Source organism: Anolis sagrei, chromosome 3, assembly GCF_037176765.1.
Source record: "Anolis sagrei isolate rAnoSag1 chromosome 3, rAnoSag1.mat, whole genome shotgun sequence".
Taxonomy (NCBI): Eukaryota; Metazoa; Chordata; class Lepidosauria; order Squamata; family Dactyloidae; genus Anolis; species Anolis sagrei.
The window spans coordinates 212256908-212279193 of record NC_090023.1 but is presented as its reverse complement, the minus strand read 5'-3'; the positions used below and the strand labels follow the sequence as shown (position 1 = coordinate 212279193).

Here is a 22286-nt window from a genome sequence, read left to right as displayed (position 1 = left end):
CGTTTATCTTCTCTGTTCAAATTCTTAGGAATTTCCCATTGAACTTAGTGATTACTAGACTGATGGCCTTGTAGATTCATAAAATAAAAGGCTAACTGTCCTTCTACAGAGTAGCTTCAGGCATTGTCTCCTACTGCTTTGTCAGCACCATTGATTCAACTTGGCATGGAGATGACTAGAACACAGATGGTGTATGGCTTTCAAAAAAGCTGATGGATTGCATCACAAAGCATTTTTTTAAAATATATTCTGCCAGTCAATGGCAGCAAGAAAGAAATTTGTTTCTTTTGTTGCCATTACTTCTATAATTTGTATTCCAGGTGGTTAATGATCTCATAAACCAGGATTACATCTGTTTGGAGATTGAGCCATTTAATTCCTGCTGGGATTACTTAGCTCCTACTGTGTCTACAGATGAAACTGGGAAATTTATTTCAGGTTGCAAACTCCCATTTCAAATACAGTGTCAATTGCATGTGCTGCCAGTTGATCTTGTCCTACTTATTTGCGTGCACTTGCCCAACAAAGTAAAAGTTGGACCAGAAATGTTTGGATATCTGTTGTTCCAGGGATCCTGGATGAATCATCCAAAGGGCTGGTGTCTTGCAAACCCCACAAACTCCAGCCAGTAGTATCTAATAAACTGTGAGACTAGAATAGCAGATGTTTTAAAATATCTTACTTTATTTAGTTTTATTAATTTGTATGGTTCCTTTAAGATAGCCTTTCCCAAACTGTTGTGGTCCGATTGCTTTGGATCGTGACTGCTGTCATTCCTGTTCACTGTCTGTGTAGGTGGGGCTGATAAAAGCTATAAACCAAAAATATGGAGGACACTGAGTTGGGGAAAGCAGCTGTATTTTTGTTGAAGTTGTTAAAAGTCTTACAGGTGGTATACATGAAATATGGTCTATATATGCTTAACTTAATAAATATTATATAGCCATTCCTCTATATAGAAATGCATCAACCATCAACATATTCATTGTATTCACAATCTAGACTTATTATACTACATCTCACTATACTCTGAAAATGTAATCCAGTTTAATTGATACTAATGCTTCAAACATTGCTGTATGGCCCCTTTATCCACAGGTTCAGTTTTCATGGTTTCACATATACAGTACATGATACAAAAATGCTCCCCTTTGGAAGATCCTCCAGTGCAATTTTATGCCATGCAAGTATAGTAAAAATACCGGGTGAGGCAGCATAACTTCCTTTTTTAAAATGTGCGCCATTCAGTTGGTTGAGGACATAGCAGAGCACTAGTGGTCTCGTTCGAGAGGTGGGAGTATAAAGTTTTGTTCTGAACAGTGAGGAGTGTGCTTTTCCGCTGAGGCCTACTTCCAGATTTAGCCCCGTGTGATTTTTTTCTATGGGGTTTTTTTAAAATCCAGTGTTTATGTGAACTGTCCAAGGACCCTACAAGATTTGAAGACCAACATCCAGGAAGAAATTGCCAAAATAATGCCTGCTTTGCTGGCAAGAGTAATGACAAACGCCAGAAATCAGTTTACTCAGTGTATGGAGAATGAGGGACGTCACCTACCTAATTTGATCTTCAAAACCACGTAAAACAAAACTTTAGGTATGCGCCTACATTGTCTCCTACATGTAGGAGACAATGCCTGCAGCTACATTTGAAAAAAGGAAGTTATGCTGCCTCACACTGTATAGGGCTCATTATTATCCATGGTTTCAGGTATTCATTTCCAGTCTTGGAATGTAACTTCTTTGATTATGGCTTTTACTCTACTTAGATGATAATAGGTAAAGGAAATACAATTATCAGCAGTGACATTTAATTGCGTTTATTGCTGAAAATCCAACTGCTTATCCCAAACAGGAAATCCTCTTTCATGTAATGATGAATATTAATCCTGGGTATCATTGGGACTTGGAATTGGATATCAGCCATAGATTCCATGTTGATGATCAAATATTTAATTGATTTGAAATGACTATGGAAAAATGAGAAAAACTATATTTAACATTTTCCCCAAAGGTGATATTTCTGTCTATCTATACATGATAAATGACTTTCCTAAAATTAGACATTTTACTAACTTTTTAAAAGCTCATGTTGTAGCTGCAATGCCTGAAGCAGAAAATCCTAATAGGACATATACATTAATAATACAAAAAGTGACAATTTGATGCCATTTAGTATTACCACAAAAATACAGAATCTGAGTCAAACAGTCTTACCCAGTCTAATGATAACCTTGGCTGGCCTATGTTAACATAAATGAAGGGTTTCCATAAATGATAATATGAAATGAATATTTTATTATTTGTTTGTGGGAGGGATGTGTGTTCTTCACAAAATTCTGTAGTTTTATTCATTGGAATGAAGTAAATAGCTTGGAAATGTTACAGAATGCCTTTTGTTTGAAAATGTCTTGGATGAAAACCAGTTTCAGTTAAAACCAGTGGTTTGACATTGAGTATTTTTGTGTGAAATTAATTTAATGTAACAATTCACAAATAACTGTCTATTCAAGCTTTTTAGTTAATCTGTGATTAATTAACTTTTTTAAAAAACAAAAACAAAAACAAAACCCTTTTCCAAATAGGAAATAAAAAAGAAGGAAAAAGGCATTTCTCAATAACGATTCGATTATAGTAGTAGCTAATACCACACACTAAATAATTCCCAACAGGGTCTTCTGGTCAAATTTTATATTGCATTTATAAGTTATTGTGTATTTTAAACATTAATGAAAGATTTAATTATAGCAGTGGTGCCACTGACCTTTCTGAAATTGCTCTCTCATAAATCCACAGACGATTCAACATACTTTCCCAGGTTTGTGTTTTAAAAATTGCTCATAAATTAATGGCATGCACCCTTGACTCATTTTTGTAAAAGCCTGAAAGTTTAGACTTTCTGCTGAGGTGACTGAGAAGTTCTCATAATTTATTTGAGATGCTCATGGGGTTTAACAGTTTCGTTTGAGGAATGTAAAAACTGGCAGCTTCTTGTGCTGTAAAATATTGTTTTACGGCCCAGAGTGGGGAATATTTGCTAAAAGTACACATTTCTGGAAGGTGACTCTGTCCCAAATGCCATCTAGGCTTCCATATTTATTGTTTCTCAATGGTTTCCAATTCACTCCTGCTCAGATGAGAAATTGAGTAGAGACTTCTCCTATTGACTTTTCAGACTACTGGCTTGAAAATGTGGCTGCATTCTTTCATCAATGACAGAAAAGCCCTTATAAGTTGGCACTCAGATCTTGGGGGAAGTGCCTGCACAATTGAGGAAACATACTGCAGCATTTTAGCAAGTCACTGGTAAATGCATTTTCTGGAGTCATGAATGTTTCTGATCCAGTTAATACAAGAATTTCAGTGACATGCGTTAAGATAATGATTGCCTACTACACTGCTAACTTCAGGCCAAATGTAAACATTCCTATTAGTATTCCAATGAATACTATTAGTTAATACAAGAATTTCAGTGACATGCGTTAAGATAATGATTGCCTATTACACTGCTAACTTCAGGCCAAATGTAAACATTCCACTTAGTATTCCAATGAAATTGTGTTGTGATGTCATATCTTACCTGTGTTTGATTATATTCACAAAAGACATGGTCGCAGGAGTGTCTTAATCTAGTCTATTTTGACAAGCTACAATTAAGCTCATGTAATCAAAGGACACATCTACAATGATCACTTATTCCAAAGGGTAGGCGAATTAGCTCCATGTTGGCTCCACAATGCATTGAGCTGATCTGGGTTTTAGGAGCATAGGGAAGACTAACATGTCCACAGTGACCCATAGCATCTTTTCCCTGATGTGGTAACCATGCCTCATGTAATGACAAAAATGGTTGTAATTTCTGTTAACACTGGTTAGGTAGTCATTTTCTTGATAGACACACAGGATTAATGATGTGATCCATTGTAGACCAGTTTATAAGGAAACAGGTTTTTAGCAGTCTATTTCTTTCATTAGCTCTATAATTGTCTCCAACAAAGAACATGTGATCCTTGATATGTTGTTTCAAGCTAAGCAGTGGTGGCTGGTGGTTTAAGTTTGGATGAAAATCTAGTCAGTTTGCTGGTCCAGTCACTATAGCTGCTAAGTGATCTTGTCTGGAAGTGATCTCTGTGCCATTTGCATTTTAACTTCTTCCTTTTCCCAAGCTACTTTTTGTTTGTTTGTCTGTGATTTTTACATAGAGATGGTAGTGTGAGTGTAGGATTCATAGGGAAGGCAAGAGGGGCAGCAAACCATTAACCATGGCTTTTGAACATACATATGGAATCCATGAAAAATTCCTCAACTTGTTCAAATCTTTACCTGAACACTTAACTCAGTGGTTATCAACCTTGCTAATGCCGTGACCCCTTAATGCAGTTCCATATGCTATGGTGACCCCCAACCATAATATTGTTTTTGTTGCTGCTTGATACCTGTTGTTTTACTACTTTATAAATCGTAATGTAAATATCCGATATGCAGGATGTTTTTTCATTCACTGGACTAAATTGAGCACAAATACCAAATATGTCCAAATGTGAATGCTAGTGGGGTTGGGGGAGGATTGATTTTGTAATTTGGGAGTTGTAGTTGCTGGGATTTATAGTTCACCTATAATCAAAGAGCATTCTGAACTCCACCAGCGATGGATTTAAACCAAACTTGGCACACAGAACTCCCACGATGATTAGAAAACATTGGAAGGGTTTTGTGGGCATTGACCTTGAGATTGGGAGTTGTAGTTTACCTATATCCAGAGGAGTGCTGTGGATTCATGCAATGATGGATCTGGACCAAACTTGGCACGAATACTCAATATGCCCAAATGTGAACACTGGTGGAGTCTGGGGAAAATAGACCTTGACCATTTGGAGTTGTAGAAAAACTGAAAATAAATAAACGGCTATTTTCTTTACTGAGAGAAATCATCTCTAGGAATTTCTAATTTTCTCACATGACTGTATGGTCAACATCTGTTGAAAGTGGCACATAGAATCCCAGTAAACCCCCCTGTTTAAGGAGCTACACTGGCTGCCATTCATTTTCCGTTCCCAATTCAAGGTGCAGGTTCTTACCTACAAAGCCCTGAACGATTTGGGACCTGCCTACCTGTGTGACCGCATTTCCGTGTATAAACCCATGTGGTCTCTTTGTTCATCTGGAGAGGACTTGCTCTCACTCCCGCCGCCCTCGCAGGCATGATTGATGGGGATGAGGGAGAGGGCCTTCTCGGTGGTGGTCCCCCGACTCTGGAACTCACTTCCCAGAAAGTTAAAACATCTAAATCTTAAAAGCAATTAATGTAAACCATGCAATCCAAAGGTATAGTCCAGGAGCTATTCCATTTATAAATTGCACTAGTACCATTTATGGCACTGAGAATTACTGTCCAAAGGCTTGGTCCCACATCCACATCTTCACTTTATTTCTGAAGGTCATGAGGGAGGGAGCTGATCTAATTTCACTGGGGAGGGAGTTCTATAGCTGAGGGACCACCACTGAGAAGGTTTTGTCTCTCGTCTCTACCAGTTACACCTGTGAAGGAGGTGGGATCCATGGTGGATGTAACATACTCTGATTATTCCATTTAATTGTCATCTACAAAGTTTGCACTCAAGAACCATGCAATCAAATTACCAAAAAAAAAATCTTAATTTTAAAGTAAGTTCATGTTTTTCTGTGGGGTCACATTCATAGGCATCCTGGGCTGCATATAATCCATGGGCTGCAGATTGGAGACTCCTGCTCTACATGAAATCTAAATTCCAGAATTAAAACTGGAAATTTGCATTACCTCTAATTTTACAGCGAGAGAGAGAGAGAGAGAGAAGACTGGCCTCTTATTATACAAGCAATTTGACCTAGAACTATTTCTGTAGCTAGAAAGAAAACATCCTTTGCAACTCCCGCTGTTCTAATTACATTTATTATACTATTGTTTCTATCTAAATTATAGTAATTAAATACACAAGTCCTCTTTGAAATCATTTAATTAAAGAGTAGCTAGCACTTTGTGCCTTTTTGAATGCTAATGTATTCACTTTTCCTCAGACAACTTTTTTCCACCCGCAATCTACCTAAGATTATCAGTCTCTGTTCCCCCCGTCCCCCGATCTCTGATATATTTTGAAAACATTGGGATTTTTAAATGACAAATTTGGTCATGGGTAAATGTGCAAGCAATAGTTTTCAATGCTGAAAATCTACAATAAGGATGTTGGTATGTATTTGGGGGGGGGGGGGGGGAGAGAGATCTACTCTTTCTCCAAAAGTGTGGTTGATGTACATGTGGCTTTACTAAAAATTGAGCAAACTTATTTTCTGTTGCTACAGAGACTAGGCAATGAAGCAGTAGATTTAAGCAACAAAAGAAATTCCACCTAAAGATTTCAAAGAACTTCCTAATGATAAGAGTTGCTCATCCATGCCTCAGAATGTTATGAAGTCTCCTTCTCTGGAGGTTTTTAAATAGAAGCTGGATGGCCATCTCTTTGTAGTTCTGTGATTGCATATTCCTGTATGGCAGGAGTTGTACTTGGATGGCCCTTGTGGTCTCTTCCTATTCTGTGATTCTATGATACTATGTGAAGAAGTCCACACTGAAGTAGCTGCTTCATATAGTGAGTAATAGAGGGGGAGATCTGTTCTCAGAACCAACATTAGTATTGTAACTCACTCTTTGGAATCTGGCAATTCAGCTATGGTGAGAATTGGATGTCCAGGAATGTGATAGTGGTTTCTTTAAGTCCAGGAAGCTGGTGACAGAGACAGTGGGGGCAGGAGTGTGTAAGGCTGTTCATATGTGGTGCATACTGAGAGCATTGAAGACAAGTCACCATTATTTTTGAATGATGAAGAGAAAGAGAGAGTTCATGGCAAACCCAGTGGACATTTAAATGGGAGATGCTGAATAATAAGGCACCTGGTGTTTTGGAGATATCTGGCTATTTATCTCCCAGCAGCTCCCCATCTTCCCTGTTACTCACAACCACCTTATCTGTCAGTACTCTTTGGCATTCAACTTTTCTTCACTGTTGACTGGCTATACTTTAATAGTTTCATTTACTCATTTGCTAGTTTTCTTGTATCTACTGACTTATGACAACTCTTGGACCAGCTGACAAGCACGGTCCTGTTTCAGCCTTCAGCACAGTGACTGGCCAGTTGTTCTTGTATCCTAATCACATGATTCCTGAAACATAGGACAGATTTCATGTGTGATACATCAAAGATGATACATTTTTAGTGCTCTGCATTTGCAGCTTCTATCATGCCCCACCATTAGCAACAATGGCTACTGTTAAACAGATGGAGTTTTTAGTCAGCAGTGCCTGAGATCACCATAAATTGCCTTCCTCTCTATCACAAAAATTGACTAGCAGTTGTATAATTTGATTGTGTTGTGTGATTATGGTCCTACCATGATTTCACAGTGAAGGCATACTATAGCATGCTGGTATAAATTAATGCCTATGTGGCAGTGCAAATGTTTCATTTTCTACTTCTTCTTCCTTTAAAAACAACATGAAGAAAATGAGCTTTTTTTAGCTGACCACATGATTTAACACACAGGGAAAAAATAATGATCCTCTTTTTCTTCCCAACGAACAAATAAATATCACACTGTAGGGTTCTTTACTTGGCTAGTTTGACATTAAAAAATGAACACACTTCCTCAAAAAGCTATTTTAACCTATCTTATTGATATCTTCTCAACTGAGATTGTCAGCTCCAGAATAGTCTCCTGCACAGTGACTAGCAGTGACAAAAATTAGGAGAGATAGTCAAGCTTTGCTTACATACTAAAATGTCCACTGGTGTCATCATCTGTTCCTGCCACCAACTCCTTTGGAATCGGGGTTCTAGCTGATTGAAGAACTCTTCCTTACTGAGAAAACACTACCAATATGTTGTACAAAGGACAGTTTCTTGATCAAAAACAGACCCCCCACAGATAGACCAATGAACGGAATTTTTTCTCTGGATGCCTGCGGATATTTATTAATTAAAAGATTTTTGTTGTATCCCCCCTTCTTTTTCAAAGGCTTCTGCTTTTTGTCCAGTGAGATTTTTAAAGTCACACAAATGCTTCAGGCAGCAGTGCACCTTTGAACCTGGTGAACTCACTTCTGAGCAGATAAGCACCAGTTTGTATTTGTGTACTTTAAATTTTACTGCATGTTCCCTTGTTCTGAATTCTTTTTGAGGTTCAAATCCACTATAGAAGTATATATCAAAAAGGCAAGGAAGGGAATGTTAGCAAAATAACAACAATAACAAAAAAAAAATTGCTTTGTTCCCCTTCCACTTTATGTTCTCCATATTCTACCTTGGGTACCTTCTGAAAAATGTATATCTGAAAGGGTTTCTTCTTATCTTAGGAATTTGTTAAAAACCCAGAACCTCATTCAGGCATTTTCTGACAGGCAACACTATTCATTCTGAGAATTTTACTGTCAGCCATATAACCATCAGCCAAAGTGTACTTCTGCACTGGATTATCAAGAGTGTGGATTCAGTTCTACCTGAAAGCCCAGGTTTAGACCATAGGACTGAAGACTTTAAATTAGAAAAATATCTATTACATTATGGCAAATGTATTCTCATTCAATGCCATAGACACACGACACATATAGACAAACAGTCAGAGTCTATCTAACATTCCAACTTTTTCTGGCCACCAGGGGAGCTGTCACTTCACTGCCCATCTGCGACACTAATGAAGTACTTCCTCATTCCCGCGTGCTTGCTGGAGATTTTTATGGCCTCGTAAATTAGTTAAATTAGCCTCCCCACATAAGTGATACCTAATTTTCCTATTTGACAGATGCAACTCTCTTTCGGGCTGCAAAGGTCGACAACAAGCTACACAAATTGGCTGGAAGCTCACTTCGACCTGGACTGGCTTCGAACTCATGATCTTTCAGTCAGTAGTGATCTTAATGTCGTTGACTCCCAGCCAGCTGCGCCACAATCCCAGTGCATCCAAGGACTCAACTATCCATGGCCTGAAAATATTTTTTAAATCCCAAAAGCAAACCATTTTATATAAGGAACCTTATATATAATGGGATTTGAGCATTCACAGATTTCAGTATCCATATGGAGCCCTGGAACCAAATCCCAACTGATACCAAGGGCCCACTGTGTTATATCCCTGTCTTGAAAACATGGGGACATATATCATATTTTTCTGTCATTTGAAGCAGTACAGTATAATCTGTGTTTACCTGCCTTTGAAAAGCATAGTAAAACTTGTTTATTGTAGCAAGTTCAAAAAGCTTTAACTAGACTGCTACATTGGCCACTATTCTGTCTCTTTAGTTACTAGTCTGTTCCTAAACTAAATCATGACCCAAATGTACTATTGAATACATGAAACTGCCTTCTCAGATTTGAGTCTCCCAGACACAAGGAGGCCTCTGAGATACTCCTCTATGTCCTGAAATTTCTGAGAATGTCTGAGGGATTTAGGGATGGGTAAGAAATTCATTCTGAGAAGTGTGCCTCTTTATGTGTGTATTCACATATTCATGTTATAGATTTCCCCAATCTGTACTTTCAAGATCCAGCCAAGGGATACCTTATGCAGTCATGAAATCCAGACAACCCAAAGCTTTGACAGAATCTGTGAAAGAATATAAGTTGCAAAGAATATGATATGCTCATATTTGGAAAAATAATGAAATGAAAATTGTGAAGAATTCTTAGTTGCAGGGTTTGTGTACTGAAAAATACTACATTTTGAATGTGTAATTAGAATTTGGAGTCTGTGGTTTTTATAATTCATTTCTAATGGCATGGATCTTAAGATGTCACTTGAAATGATAATTACCCAAAGAGATTTAATGGAAAGATTTGTTTTCTCTCCTAGCACCACCTGTACCACTCTAAAAGTCTGTCAGCAGTCTTTGTGACTCCTTTGAACTGTATAGACTGTATGTTGGTACTGAGAAAGGGAAAGAAATCTTTCAAATCACACTTCAAATCAAAAATGTTTCATGTGGCTATTTATAAAAGGAACCCCTTCTTCCCCCTGCAACTCCATATGTCCAGTTCCTGCTCAGGAAGGAGCCCTGACCCTGTTGATAGCTTTTGGAGCACAGGCATAGATTGCTTCAGGGTGGAAGAATTAATGAGCAACATTACTTCCAGAAACTTCTGAAACTTGTCTTAGAATCCAACCATCATGTTTTTAGTTGTCATTGGTTTAATATCACTGTTTAATTGTTATGTAATGGATTTTATATTGCTGTTTTATATTGTTTTGATACTGTTGGCATTGAATTGTTGCCTGTGTTAGCCGCCCTGAGTCCCCCCTCGGGGTGAGAAGGGCGGGGTAGAAATGGTCTAAATAAATAAATAATAAATAAATACCTTTTAAAAAATGTCAGCCACTTGAGCATTACAATGTTGGAGAAATCAAGTATCAAGGTTCTCAGCAATAATGACAAAGCAAACTTATGTTGGGAAAGCTTACCTCTTTTCTTTTTCAAGGTGTGGAGGTGCTGAGAAGCAATGCAATTTCCTTTCATGGTTTTTGGGACCAGATGATTCCTATACATGTAGTCTAAAAGGAATATTTTCCAGACAGATTAATTGCAGCTCTCTCCCTCTCCTCTCTCCCTCCCTTATTCCCCTTTTCCCCATCCATGTTCAGGATCTTTGGCCATCTCAGTCTCCGTTCTGAGTGGCAACTCATAAAAGTGGATTATAAATCCATCTTTAGCCGGAGGTGTACCAAGGATGACTTCCAGACATGGCATCTTCACAACCAGGTATTACTGAGTGGAATGTTGTTTTTTTTCATTCTTCTTCCCCATCAGGACCAGACCTTGAATTCCAGCCCAATTGTCACACAAAAGCTGATTGTCATGATAGCTGACAACTCTGGCAAATGGAGAACAGTCTTCAACCACACCAGAGGCAGTTTAGAGAAGCAAGGACATTGTTTTGTGTAGACTTATGCAATTCAGCCTAAAGGCATGCTGTTTCAGGGTCTTTTTTGGCTAGCCCCTTATTCTGTTTACCGAGAAGTTACCTGAATCAGGAGGAGTGTTGCCTTTTTCAATTGGCAAAGATTTGACCCCTTGGCTACAATGGGAAACTTTAAAGGCTCAACCCTCAGCCATTTTAAGGCCTTTCTGCATGAAACCTACCTCATTTTTAGACCCCATTTATAACTGCTGGCCTGCCAAGTTCAGAACAATTCACCAATATTCATTTTGTAGAATTATTTTAAGTGTCTACCATTTTTTTTTGTCGTGTCAAGAGTGACTTGAGAAACTGCAAGTCGCTTCCTGTGTGAGAATTGGCCGTCTGCGAGGACTTTGCCCAGGGGACACCTGGATGATTTGATGTTTTTATCATCCTTGTGGGAGGCTTCTCTCATGTCCCCACATGAGGAGCTGGAGCTGATAGAGGGAGCTCATCCGCCTCTCCCTGGATTCGAATCTGCGACCTGTCGGTCTTCAGTCCTGCTGGCACAGGGGTTTAACCCACTGCGCCACCGGGGGCTCCATAGTGTTTAGCATAATGTTTTTTAAAATAAGACAAACCATAAGAGAGGGTTCTAGGAATTGTAGTCGCTGGTTGTGTCCATTCTCAGCCAATCAGAGCATTTATTTTTTTTATTTACTATATTTTTTCTCCCACTGTATCTTACCCCGAAGAGGATTCAGAGTGGCTTCCAGCATGGACACAGCCAGGCCTTTTCTTGGCTGAGAAACAGAGAGAGAAGAAAAAACTCAGAGACTTTTCAATGCCTGCCCCATGCAAGTGCTGTTGGAATAGCGAGTTCCCAGCAGAGCCCTCTCTGGAGGAGGAGCCTTGGGAACTTTTCCGCTGCCAGGGAGGGAGAAAAGATGCTACAGTTAATCACATCTTATCTAGGAGCCTGCGCAGCAGACCCCTGCCTCCGGTATATTGCAGACTTAACTCCATCCTCTCCAGTAGCCAATAAATCTGGCTCTCGTGATCACTTTTGTCCAGCTTTCAAGTTCCCTCCTCCCTGTTCTGTTTTTGGGGATTGAATGAAGTGAACCACCGAATATTACAAATAACTTTTTGTAAAACTGACCCAGGCCCAAGCCTAATTTTGTGTACTCAGCTATTTTCTCTAACTGTGAAAACCATGAGACTGCCTGTACTACCCCTTAGCATTTGTAACCTAAAGCAGTTGCTTCCTTTTGGCTGATTGTACAATTGACTTTATTCCAAAATAATGGTTAAATTACATCTACGTTTCTAGTCTGAGTGTTGTTAATCATTTGATTTAATCACACTGAAAGATGGGTTGTAGGAAAATCTGAAGAGAAGGAACTGTAAACAAACACTAATAAAAAAAATACAGACAGGTACTAAGCACAGCAATATTGAAAGAGAAGCAGAACTTTAATCTTCAAGATTGCCATGATGTTGTTCTGAGGAGAAAAGTTAAGTGACAGAGAGTTAAATGCAGCTCTGTTAAGGTTGAACAAGAAGGAGCTAAAGAAGAAAGAATTCTAGAAATATTTGCAGTCACCATTTGTATAAAGACTAATTTTAATTAACCACAGTATGGCTACCTATGACTTAATTAATGATTGGAAATTTGTTATAATTAAGGCACAGAGATATGTTTTAATCTGAGTGAAGGTGTGGTGTTTAAACACAGAAGCTGAAGTTTAAAAGTCCATATCAGGCTGCAAAATCTGTCACTGAGGATTTCCTGGGGTTGTTTTTCTTCATTCCTTCAAGGTGTCTTGAAAAAAAGATTGAATCAGAAAATATACAGAATGTCTTTTTCCGTAGTATATGTAGACTTTATAATTTATTTATTTTGTTTTGCCCATAAAGGTTTAGAAATGCTATTTAGAACTTCAAATGTTTTATTCTAGCTTTTCTGCTTGTGTTTTGTTGCCACTTTTTTCCTACAAATAAATGATCAAAAGGAATATAATGATAGAGTCCTTACTTTTTAATTGATCTCATAGTAAGGTTATCTGTAGAGATTAACACCCTGCACCTCTCTTACAAAGAGAGGTGTACAGAGTTCATTGGTTTTCACTTCTTCACTCTGGCTCATCCTTCTTCTGCATCAAAGGGTGAACCTTGTGTCATGGGAGAAAGGAAAATCTATAAGAAGCGAAAGGCAGGGGCATGGTGCTCACTGACTAGAGAGTATTCAAGAACAGTTGTTTCCGAACCCTGCATCTGCGCTGAATGGGACTTTGAATGGTAAGTCAAGTTGTCCTTTGCAGCATTTTCTGAGAATTCTTTTTGTGCTTTGTGCACTCAGTTCCAAAGCTGACACATAATAACATGTTGTTGTTGTACCCTATTTACCATTCTACCATCAAAGTATTATGCAGTGAGAGTGATGGACAGATTCTCTCCACACAATACCTCTTTAATAATACAGATTCACTATATATTCAAACATTTACCTGGCTTGACTCTGCACTATATACATATATTTGACTGATTTTTTTATTTTAAAATGCAGAATGTATGTATTGATTTGTAATTGGTTAAATGGACGAACCCAGAGGGTGCTCACCAATGCTTCCTCTTCATCTTGGAAAGAAGTGACGAGCGGAGTGCTGCAGGGTTCTGTCCTGGGCCCGGTCCTGCTCAACATCTTTATTAATGACTTAGATGAAGGGCTAGAAGGCATGATCATCAAGTTTGCAGACGACACCAAATTGGGAGGGATAGCCAATACTCCAGAGGACAGGAGCAGAATTCAAAATGATTTTGACAGATTAGAGAGATGGGCCAAAACTAACAAAATGAAGTTCAACGGGGACAAATGCAAGATACTCCACTTAGGCAGGAAAAACGAAATGCAAAGATACAGAATGGGGGACGCCTGGCTCAAGAGCAGTACGTGTGAAAAAGATCTTGGAGTCCTTGTGGACAACAAGTTAAACATGAGCCAATAATGTGATGTGGCGGCAAAAAAAGCCAATGGGATTTTGGCCTGCATCAATAGGAGCATATGGCACACATACCTGATATGCCAAAAGGTGATTACGGGGGGGGGGGGGGGGGGGGGGGCTTGAGAGGAACTGACCTTCTTTTCTGGAAGTTGTAATTCACCCATAACCAGAGAAGCTGTGATCTCCACCGATGATGGACCTGGACCAAACATGGCACACAGAACCCCCATGACTAACTCAACCCACTGGAGGGTTTTGAGGGGACTGATTCACCATAGTGGGAGTTGAAGTTTACCCTACAGCCAGAGAGCACACTGAACCCCACTGATGATGCATCTAGAGCAGACTTGCCCAACATAACACAATTTAAGTGCTGTTGGGGATTTTTAAGGTTAACCTGGCATGATGTGAGTTGTAGTTCACCCACAAACTTATGAATTTTGTACAATTAAAATTTAACCTGGGCAAGGCCAGATACTGAAGCTAGTAATAATAATAGAAACCCCAGGGGCCATCCGGTTCAACTCCCTTCTGCCATGTAGAAAAAGCACAAACAAAGCACCCCTGAGTGGTAGGAGGGAAATATGATTTTGAAAGCAAGCAAGGTGAGAGGAAAAGGATCTGGGAAGCGAGGAAGGTGAGGGAAAAAAAGGCTTTTGGCAACAAGCAAGCAGGTTGAAAAGCTTTTTGCACGGAAAGAGATGGCAGAGGGGGAGGACCTGGAAAGAGGAAGGAAAGCTTGGAGAGGGAGGTGGAGGAGGGAGGAGGAGGGAACTGCGGAGCCCCTCAGTATGTTTTGTGAGGCTTCAAGGGCTCTGTGGAACACGCTTTGAGAACTGCTGGTCTATTGAATTGCCACAAACACAGGTCATGAGTGCAAAAGCACCCTTTTGCTGGTAGTCTTTATTAACTTGATTCCAGAGTTATGTTGCTTGTTACTAGGAACAGAATATAATAATCATGAATATTAATCAGTTATTTCTTTTTGCCACTATATCTGACTATCTTTCAAAACATTACCTCAGCACAGACTTATGGATGTGAATTCTGCTTTCTATTGTGTGTAAGACACTGTCTTTCCTGAATTCCCTACTGTACTACTTCACTACATGAATCTTCCTCTTGGTATGTAAGAGGAAGGAAACAAAACCCTTCATATCCACTTTCTCCATATCATGTATAATTTTATATGCCTCAGTGAGCCTTTTTTTCTGAACTAAAAAGAATCACATATTTCCTGCTGGGGAGAAGGAAGTGTTTTAGCAGCTTGTTCATTTTGTTTTCCCTTTTCTGATCTTTTTCTAGTTCTTATTTTAAAGTTGCAATGATCAAAGGTGCACACAGTATTTCATGTGATTGCCTCATTCGTGTGTTTAAGGGGGCTGTTTTATTTTCACCTCCTACCCTAATGCTCACCAATATGGAATGTGAGGATGACTTCATACATTGCCTATTGCATCCCAGACTTTTCATCCTAGTTGCACACCGGGCTGATTCTCCCCCCCCCCCCCCCACCCACTGAGCAGTCACTGCAGCCCTAAGCCCCCTCTACTTCTCAGCCATCACTAAATGCGTGAAATACACATCTTTTGTCTTCATGTCAATTGATTTAGAGTTATTTACACTGGACTGTGTTTTCCATTTTCAATCCATTTCATCTCGTGTGAAAGTATATATTTAGACCTCTGGACTATCCACACTTGTTTTTGCACCCTGAATAATTTGAATAATACAGTAAAGGTGGTTGCCTCACTTCTCATCTTTGTTCCAGAACTTTTAAAAATATGCACAAAACATTTATACATGATGTTTCTCTACAAGTGTTCCTTTTGTGTGCCTTCCCTGCTGTAGTCCTTTCATCATTGACTGACTGTCATATTCTTTATGCTTATATTTTTAACATTCCCCTTGTCAAATGAACATATTTTTACCTTCATCCCTTGCAGATGATTGATCTCCAACAGGGTGCTTCACAGTTCATTTCAGGTTTCCTTGAGGGTGATTTTGAATGCTATTAACTTTTAAGTGCAAGTAGGTTGGCTGCATTCTGGGTCCCGGAGAAGCCATTTCTGTTTATAGACTTGTTCCGAAATTGTCTTTAACACTTAACAAATCTACCCCCAATCCACCACTTTCTTTCATCACATATTGAGACTCTTCTCCCTAGTTCATCCTACATGCGAAGTAGCTATATTGGAAATTTTGGCAATCAGCCACTTATCTGACAAACTAAATTTGTTTCTCAGGCCTGTACAGCTACATTTCCCCAAGTGAATGGTATTGATTTGCACCACTGTTACTGACTCCACTTCTTACACTTTCTATGATGCTGTCTAGATCAGGGCTTCTTAAACTTTTTCCATGTGTGACCTCAGTTTACCCAAGACATTTTGGGTATATAGGTATATGAACAGGTGTGCAAATAAATTATTTACAGATTAGACATTTATATTAAAGTAATTACATGTGTATTTGGAAAAAATAATGTTCACCATTCCAAGTCATGGATGTAGCTATTTGAGGGAGAAGTCAAAATACCACCCCCCCCCCCCCAAAGAAATTTTGCTCAAGTTTTCAAATTTCTAGCATTGCAGTAATTTAGAATGTTGTTTTAGCATTTAGAAACACAGTGTAATCATTCAGAAAAAAATAGGCAGGCAAAACTACTAAAGGAATATGAACTCAAAGGAGAAATTCTAGGAATGAGCGATACTCAAGTCAAAGTCTGCAAAGATAGAATTTGGGCTTGAAGAAAAAAAATCATTTTGTGAGGCAGACTCTATATAAGGAGCTAATGTCTTCATTAAACCCCCTCTAGTAGCTACAAAAGTTGCTAGTTCTTCATCTCTACTTCCTTTGTCTTTTGTGGACACAAACTTGCAAGTGCTTGTAGCTACTGGATGAGGGTTGACCTTCAGGGAAAAGTGGAACTGCAAATCTGTAGATTACAGCCATTCTGTCTAATCCATTTTTTCCCCAAATTTTGGTACACGGACTAAAACCCAGACAACTCCTAAGAACAGAATGGACATGTAATAATAGGCTAGCAGAAAATAATCTCATTAAAATGTTTGCTTGAAGTTTCTATGCCTTTGTTCTTTATTTACCCTTGTCAAGTAAGTTTTTTCCAAGCAAGCTAGAGCAGCAGCTGGACTTGGTAATTTTTCTAACATACAAACCCTAGGGCTTTTGAATTGGAAGGTGGGCAGCATGTGTATTTTTAATATACATTTACCAGAAGTTAATGAACGAGGCTGTGGCCTTTGGGGCACACAGCAATGTTGTCTTTAATATTATTTAATATTAATGCAGCGCTTTCTTTCTTTCAGGCAACATGTGGCTCCTCCTGAACATTTTTAATTACCAACCACTAGCAGGCATATTTTAAATATGCAGGGTTGCCCTGCTGAGCATGATTAAATTTGAGCATGAAGACAAAAAGCATTAGGGAATCTTTGATCTGCTTTAAGCAGTTCAAAAATGTTTAGTCTCTATAGAATAAGGGGATTCATGCAGGATCATGGGACACACAAATTATGCCACTCTTCTTAATCCTCTGGAGACCTAGAAAGCCTATAAACAATAGTCAGTAGGCTTTGTTATATTCACTGTCATGACATCATGTCTGACATTGCTATGTGAGTGACTCCAGGAGCCCTTATTATTTCCAGTTGCCTTCAACATAAATTAAATGAAGGAAAACTCTTCCTAACATTATATTTGCAGTAATGACTCGGCAGCCACAAAGTGCAGCAATGACTTCAGCCATGTCCAAACATCTTGTCTAATTGGATGCTAGATTTATATTAGTGTAATTCAGGGATCTTTGGAAAACTATTCATTCATAGAAACTATTTCTTCCTACAGCCATTTCACACAATATTTTCATTATGCAGTTTTGTAAGAAACAATGTGGACCTCTTTCTTGGCTATGGCTAAACCTGTAAAAATGAGGTCTTGAAAAGGGGCAGCTAAAATCACAGAAGTGGTGGCAGTTGTGGATGTGTAAACAATTCACATGAGAATGTGTAAACACTGGCCACCATCCTATGTTCCTCACACTTGGGTGGTCTGATGACATGGGATGGCAGTCCCCTGCCCTCCCCCCATATCACATTGGTCCTCAGCCACAACATGACCCTTATTTTCCCCACATTGCTTGCTTTGATATCAATGAATGACAGTGAGTGCTGGGAAGGGAGGGGGACAGGATGGGGACAGGAGGGGGGATTTCTTCCTCTTCCTCCTTTGGTCTTCCATCACTTTGGCTGGTGCCAGGGCAAATGATAGGGAGAAGATTGGTGCCATGTTGCTGCCAGGGATGTGACATGGCATGGGGGGGGGGAGGGAAGCAGTGGAGGGAAATTTAGGATGACCACCACATGGTAATGAACTGTGTTAGGTTCCATTGGGTAGTGGAGACTCCTCTAACTTACCTTTGGAGAAGCCTGAAGAGTCTGTTCAGACTCCTATCAGCTGATCTGCCATCCAGATCAAGCTTGAAAACTGGGTCAGTGTAGATAGGACTCAAAGCTTACAAGATGGAAAAGCACAATAAAAACATGTATTAAAAACGTATAGAATTAAGACTAAAACAGCATTAACATCATAATTTAAACCATTTGAAATCTTACATTAAAACATGATAAGATGCATTTACGTATCAAAATACATTTCCAAAGTGTAACCAGAGTAGGACAACAAAGAAGGAGACATCCTAGCCTCCATAGGGAGGGAGTTCCAAGTTTTCACCTTAGAAGGATGATTTATGGAATAATTCTAATATTGTATTTAAGACTAGATGTGGCAGCAGGAGTGAACACATGGAAAAAGAGCCTCTGCTCAGTCATTGAAGAACAGTGTGGTCAACGAGATGGTACTTCCATCCCAGAGGGTCCTAGAGTGAGGACCTGTCTGCACTGGCCACATACCTTGAACCAGGCTAGATGTCACTCCTGGGTATCCAGACAACATCCACGGACTTCTGGCATCTAACAGAGGGTAAAACCGATCAACCAGATTTTACCCTATGTTAGCAGAAGTTGGGGAATCCTTCAGAGCTTCCCTGAAGATTTTGGTTGCTGTTTAGATGGGCCCTTAGTAAAAGTATTCTAGGTATACTTCTGATATAGGTGCTCAAACAGGCCAAGCCTAGGGTGGTCTTGAATCCTCTTAGTTGAAAAGTCTCTTGATTCCCTGACATGCCCAAGAACTTGACCTTTCATGGTTACGTTCTGAAGTAAAAAACCTGGGAATTTTACATATGTCAATGAGTGTGAAAATACAAGAAGGAGAAAAGAAACCACAAAAGAGCCACTGCTCCTCCTCCATTTGCATTGAGCCATTGGGATTTTGAACATATGAAAATGTTGTGATAACTATTTAGACATGTGTACACACACTCATATTTGTACATGTAAGACACAACTCCAGTAGTCCCTTTCTCCACTAATGAAATTCTAAATATGCTTCAATAAAACCATTTGCAGCTTTCTAGATGTCCTTGCACTCACAAACCTATTAGCCTTATTGATGCATCCCCTTTGAACACCTGAATAGGGCTATTGATGTACTATTTAATCAGGTACCGGTAATTTATTGCTATATGATTTATTTGGGGAGTACTTTTGTCATTTTATATTTTGCTGAGATTTTGAAATATTTATTTTTATTTACATAAATAAAATGCCTATAAAGAGTATAGACTACACATAATACCTCTAATTAAGATTCATGCTCTTTTCAGTAGCAGTGTTGAATCCATGTTACAAACTTCAAATTCAACCTGATTTTACACTACTGTATTTCCTGGGATTTGTTTGTTTGTTTAGATATTAACCCCCTGACCCTTTTGCAATAGCTTCAATGCATGATAATGAATATAATCTAAAAGCAATGGATTAAATCATGCTGAAGTATTCTAGTCCAATTTGGGTACGCCATTATCTTCAATTTCTCATCGTTGAGAAGAATTTGAGTATGAGGCCAAGTGCCTAAGCTCCAGCACCTCATGAGACAACACTAGATGCTAGCACTACCTTCTGCACTAGTCAGATGTTTTCTCCTTCTGATCCCACACAGCTCCTGATCCTTCATCAGCACTGAGGGCATTGTCACATTGGGATATACTTTGTTTCTGAGACTCTTTGAACCTGATTCTGAATAGGTCTTATCACATGATGTTTGTCTCTTTCCATTAGTATTATTTCAGATTCAATCTGCAAAACATTGCAGAAATGGAGTAATTGCACATGGGATTCAAATTGTGTTTTTGGATTTACCACAATTGAATATGGTGCTGAGGTGCTTTTTTATGTGTGTTCATAAAATCAGAATGCTAAAATCTGGCAAGAACAGTAGTTTGAGACTTCGAGGCTATGTCACTGCACAATATTAGAATAGATATAGATATATAGTGACATAGAGAGGCCTTCTGTTGTATGAGAAGTCAAAGCACCGTATTTTCAAATCATAGTAACTGAGTATGATGGGGAGAGTACGCATCCGAATGCATACAGTATGCAACCAGTTCATAAGGAAAAGATTTTAAAAATCGTGCAAAACATTATATTTACTCCACTAAAATTTGCTGTCTTGCAGAAAAGATGTGCCATGGCTCATTATCCTTGCTTTCTTAAATGAGCATTTTTCTGCTCTTTGGCTTTTGGCTTGCTTTGGCATATTGCAAAGAGGCACTAAGTTTCACTTAGTTACAAAAAGAATGACTTTCTTGCTAATTGTTAAAGTGATAGCAAATACCACAGCCTGGGAAGGACTTCTGTCAAAAAAAGAAAAAGAAAAAAAAGCAGTTCTGGAGAGCTGATGATTTTCATGGCTAGATTTCCTTGGAAGTACTTTGATGGCTCAATTTCCCTTCCAGTCCCCTGCCAGAAACTCTAACCATTAGGAAACAGAGACAAGATGACTTGTGTAGCCAATGTATAAATGAGAGGTAATAGGATATAAGCTGGTGGAACTTCTATCCTTTTCTGCCTTCCTCTCTTGGCTTCCTATTTCTTGAACATCTGATACACAGACATTAAAAAAAGACTAAACTTGGACCAGTGAGATCTCACAAGAAACATCAAGTAAAAATGAAAGTCACTGTGTACCCTTCAGTAGACCAATATCTCTCTACCAAATTTATAATATAGGCTTATTCAGAGAATTAAATCTACTCTGATTTGCTGAGAAGAATGTTATGATAAAAATGTAATCAGTACTACTCTATGTATTAATGCAAATGGCTTAATTTTCAAAATTCCTCTAGTGACTATGGTTATGAAAGGCACAGCAATAATCAATGCATCCCAGCTTTCTGGTTCAACCCATCTTCCCAGTTGAAAGAATGCAGCCTTGGACAGAGCTACTTGAACAGCACAGGGTAAGTCAACCTACTTTGTAATGTCACTTTTTCAAATCTAGGAATGATCTTACCTATAATGAGATTATCCATGGACTCCCTCTCTTTACCACTTCTTTACAAGCGACCATTGTTTCTTTTTTCATGTGATGAAATCTAATGCTCCTTTGCTAATTTAATGTGCATATATGTTTTAAATTGTTCTCACTACTTGAATGTACCCCCTAAGATATCATCAAGCAGAATTTTAGTGCATTCAAGTATATAAATTTTCCACATTTATATTTAAAATACATATTTTTCCCACATATCTACAACTCTCTCTGAACATCTGAATTTCAGAGGGCAAATTGTACTTGATGCAGAGATAGTTCATGGAGTGCAGACTAAGCAAAGTTTGCACAAAAAGCCAACTGGAGTGGATTCCTCAGAGATCCTCGGTTATCTCTGTCTTGTTCCAAGGCTAAGCCATTAGCTGGAGGTTTCAGCCTTGCTTTTGTAACATTCTAGCTAGAAATGATTCTTAGGAAATCGTTAACATAAATGATACCTAGGGACTGTACTTGTATATAGGGATAAATGCTCCCCAGACAACCAGCTTTGCTGACCAAATTAAAATAGAGGCAAGAATAGTCTGTTTGCAGAGCATTTAAAATGAGCTCTGTTTGTTTTAAAAATGGGATGGGGAATTTGTGATTCCCGAGATATTATTCTACTAGTGCTTTCATAATTATTTACCACTGGCTATCATATTTAGAGGTGATGGGTGTTAAAGTCTGAGATAAATCATATTCTCTCAGGGTGGACCTACACAGTTTCTGAACCTGGATTATCTGCTTTAAACTGGATTATATAGATCTGCACTGCTATATAATCCAGTTCAAAGCAGATAATCTGGATTCAAAAACTGGATTAAGTAGCAGTGTAGATGGGGCCTAAAGGCCTTATCACATGGAGGTCCATGTTCTGAGGACTCTGTCAGGCAAGGGGGCAAATCCATG

General features: G+C 38.8%; 1 protein-coding gene across 1 annotated transcript in view; it reads left to right on the top strand.

Annotated features, from left to right (window-relative positions):
• SORCS3 (sortilin related VPS10 domain containing receptor 3) overlaps nt 1–22286 on the top strand; it is a 580612-nt gene that overhangs the window by 482909 nt on the left and 75417 nt on the right. Inside the window, exons 15-17 of the mRNA XM_060768351.2 lie at nt 10661–10778; nt 13085–13218; nt 21193–21306. Coding sequence (XP_060624334.2) covers nt 10661–10778; nt 13085–13218; nt 21193–21306 — 366 coding nt within the window. The remainder of the gene's footprint in view (nt 1–10660; nt 10779–13084; nt 13219–21192; nt 21307–22286) is intronic.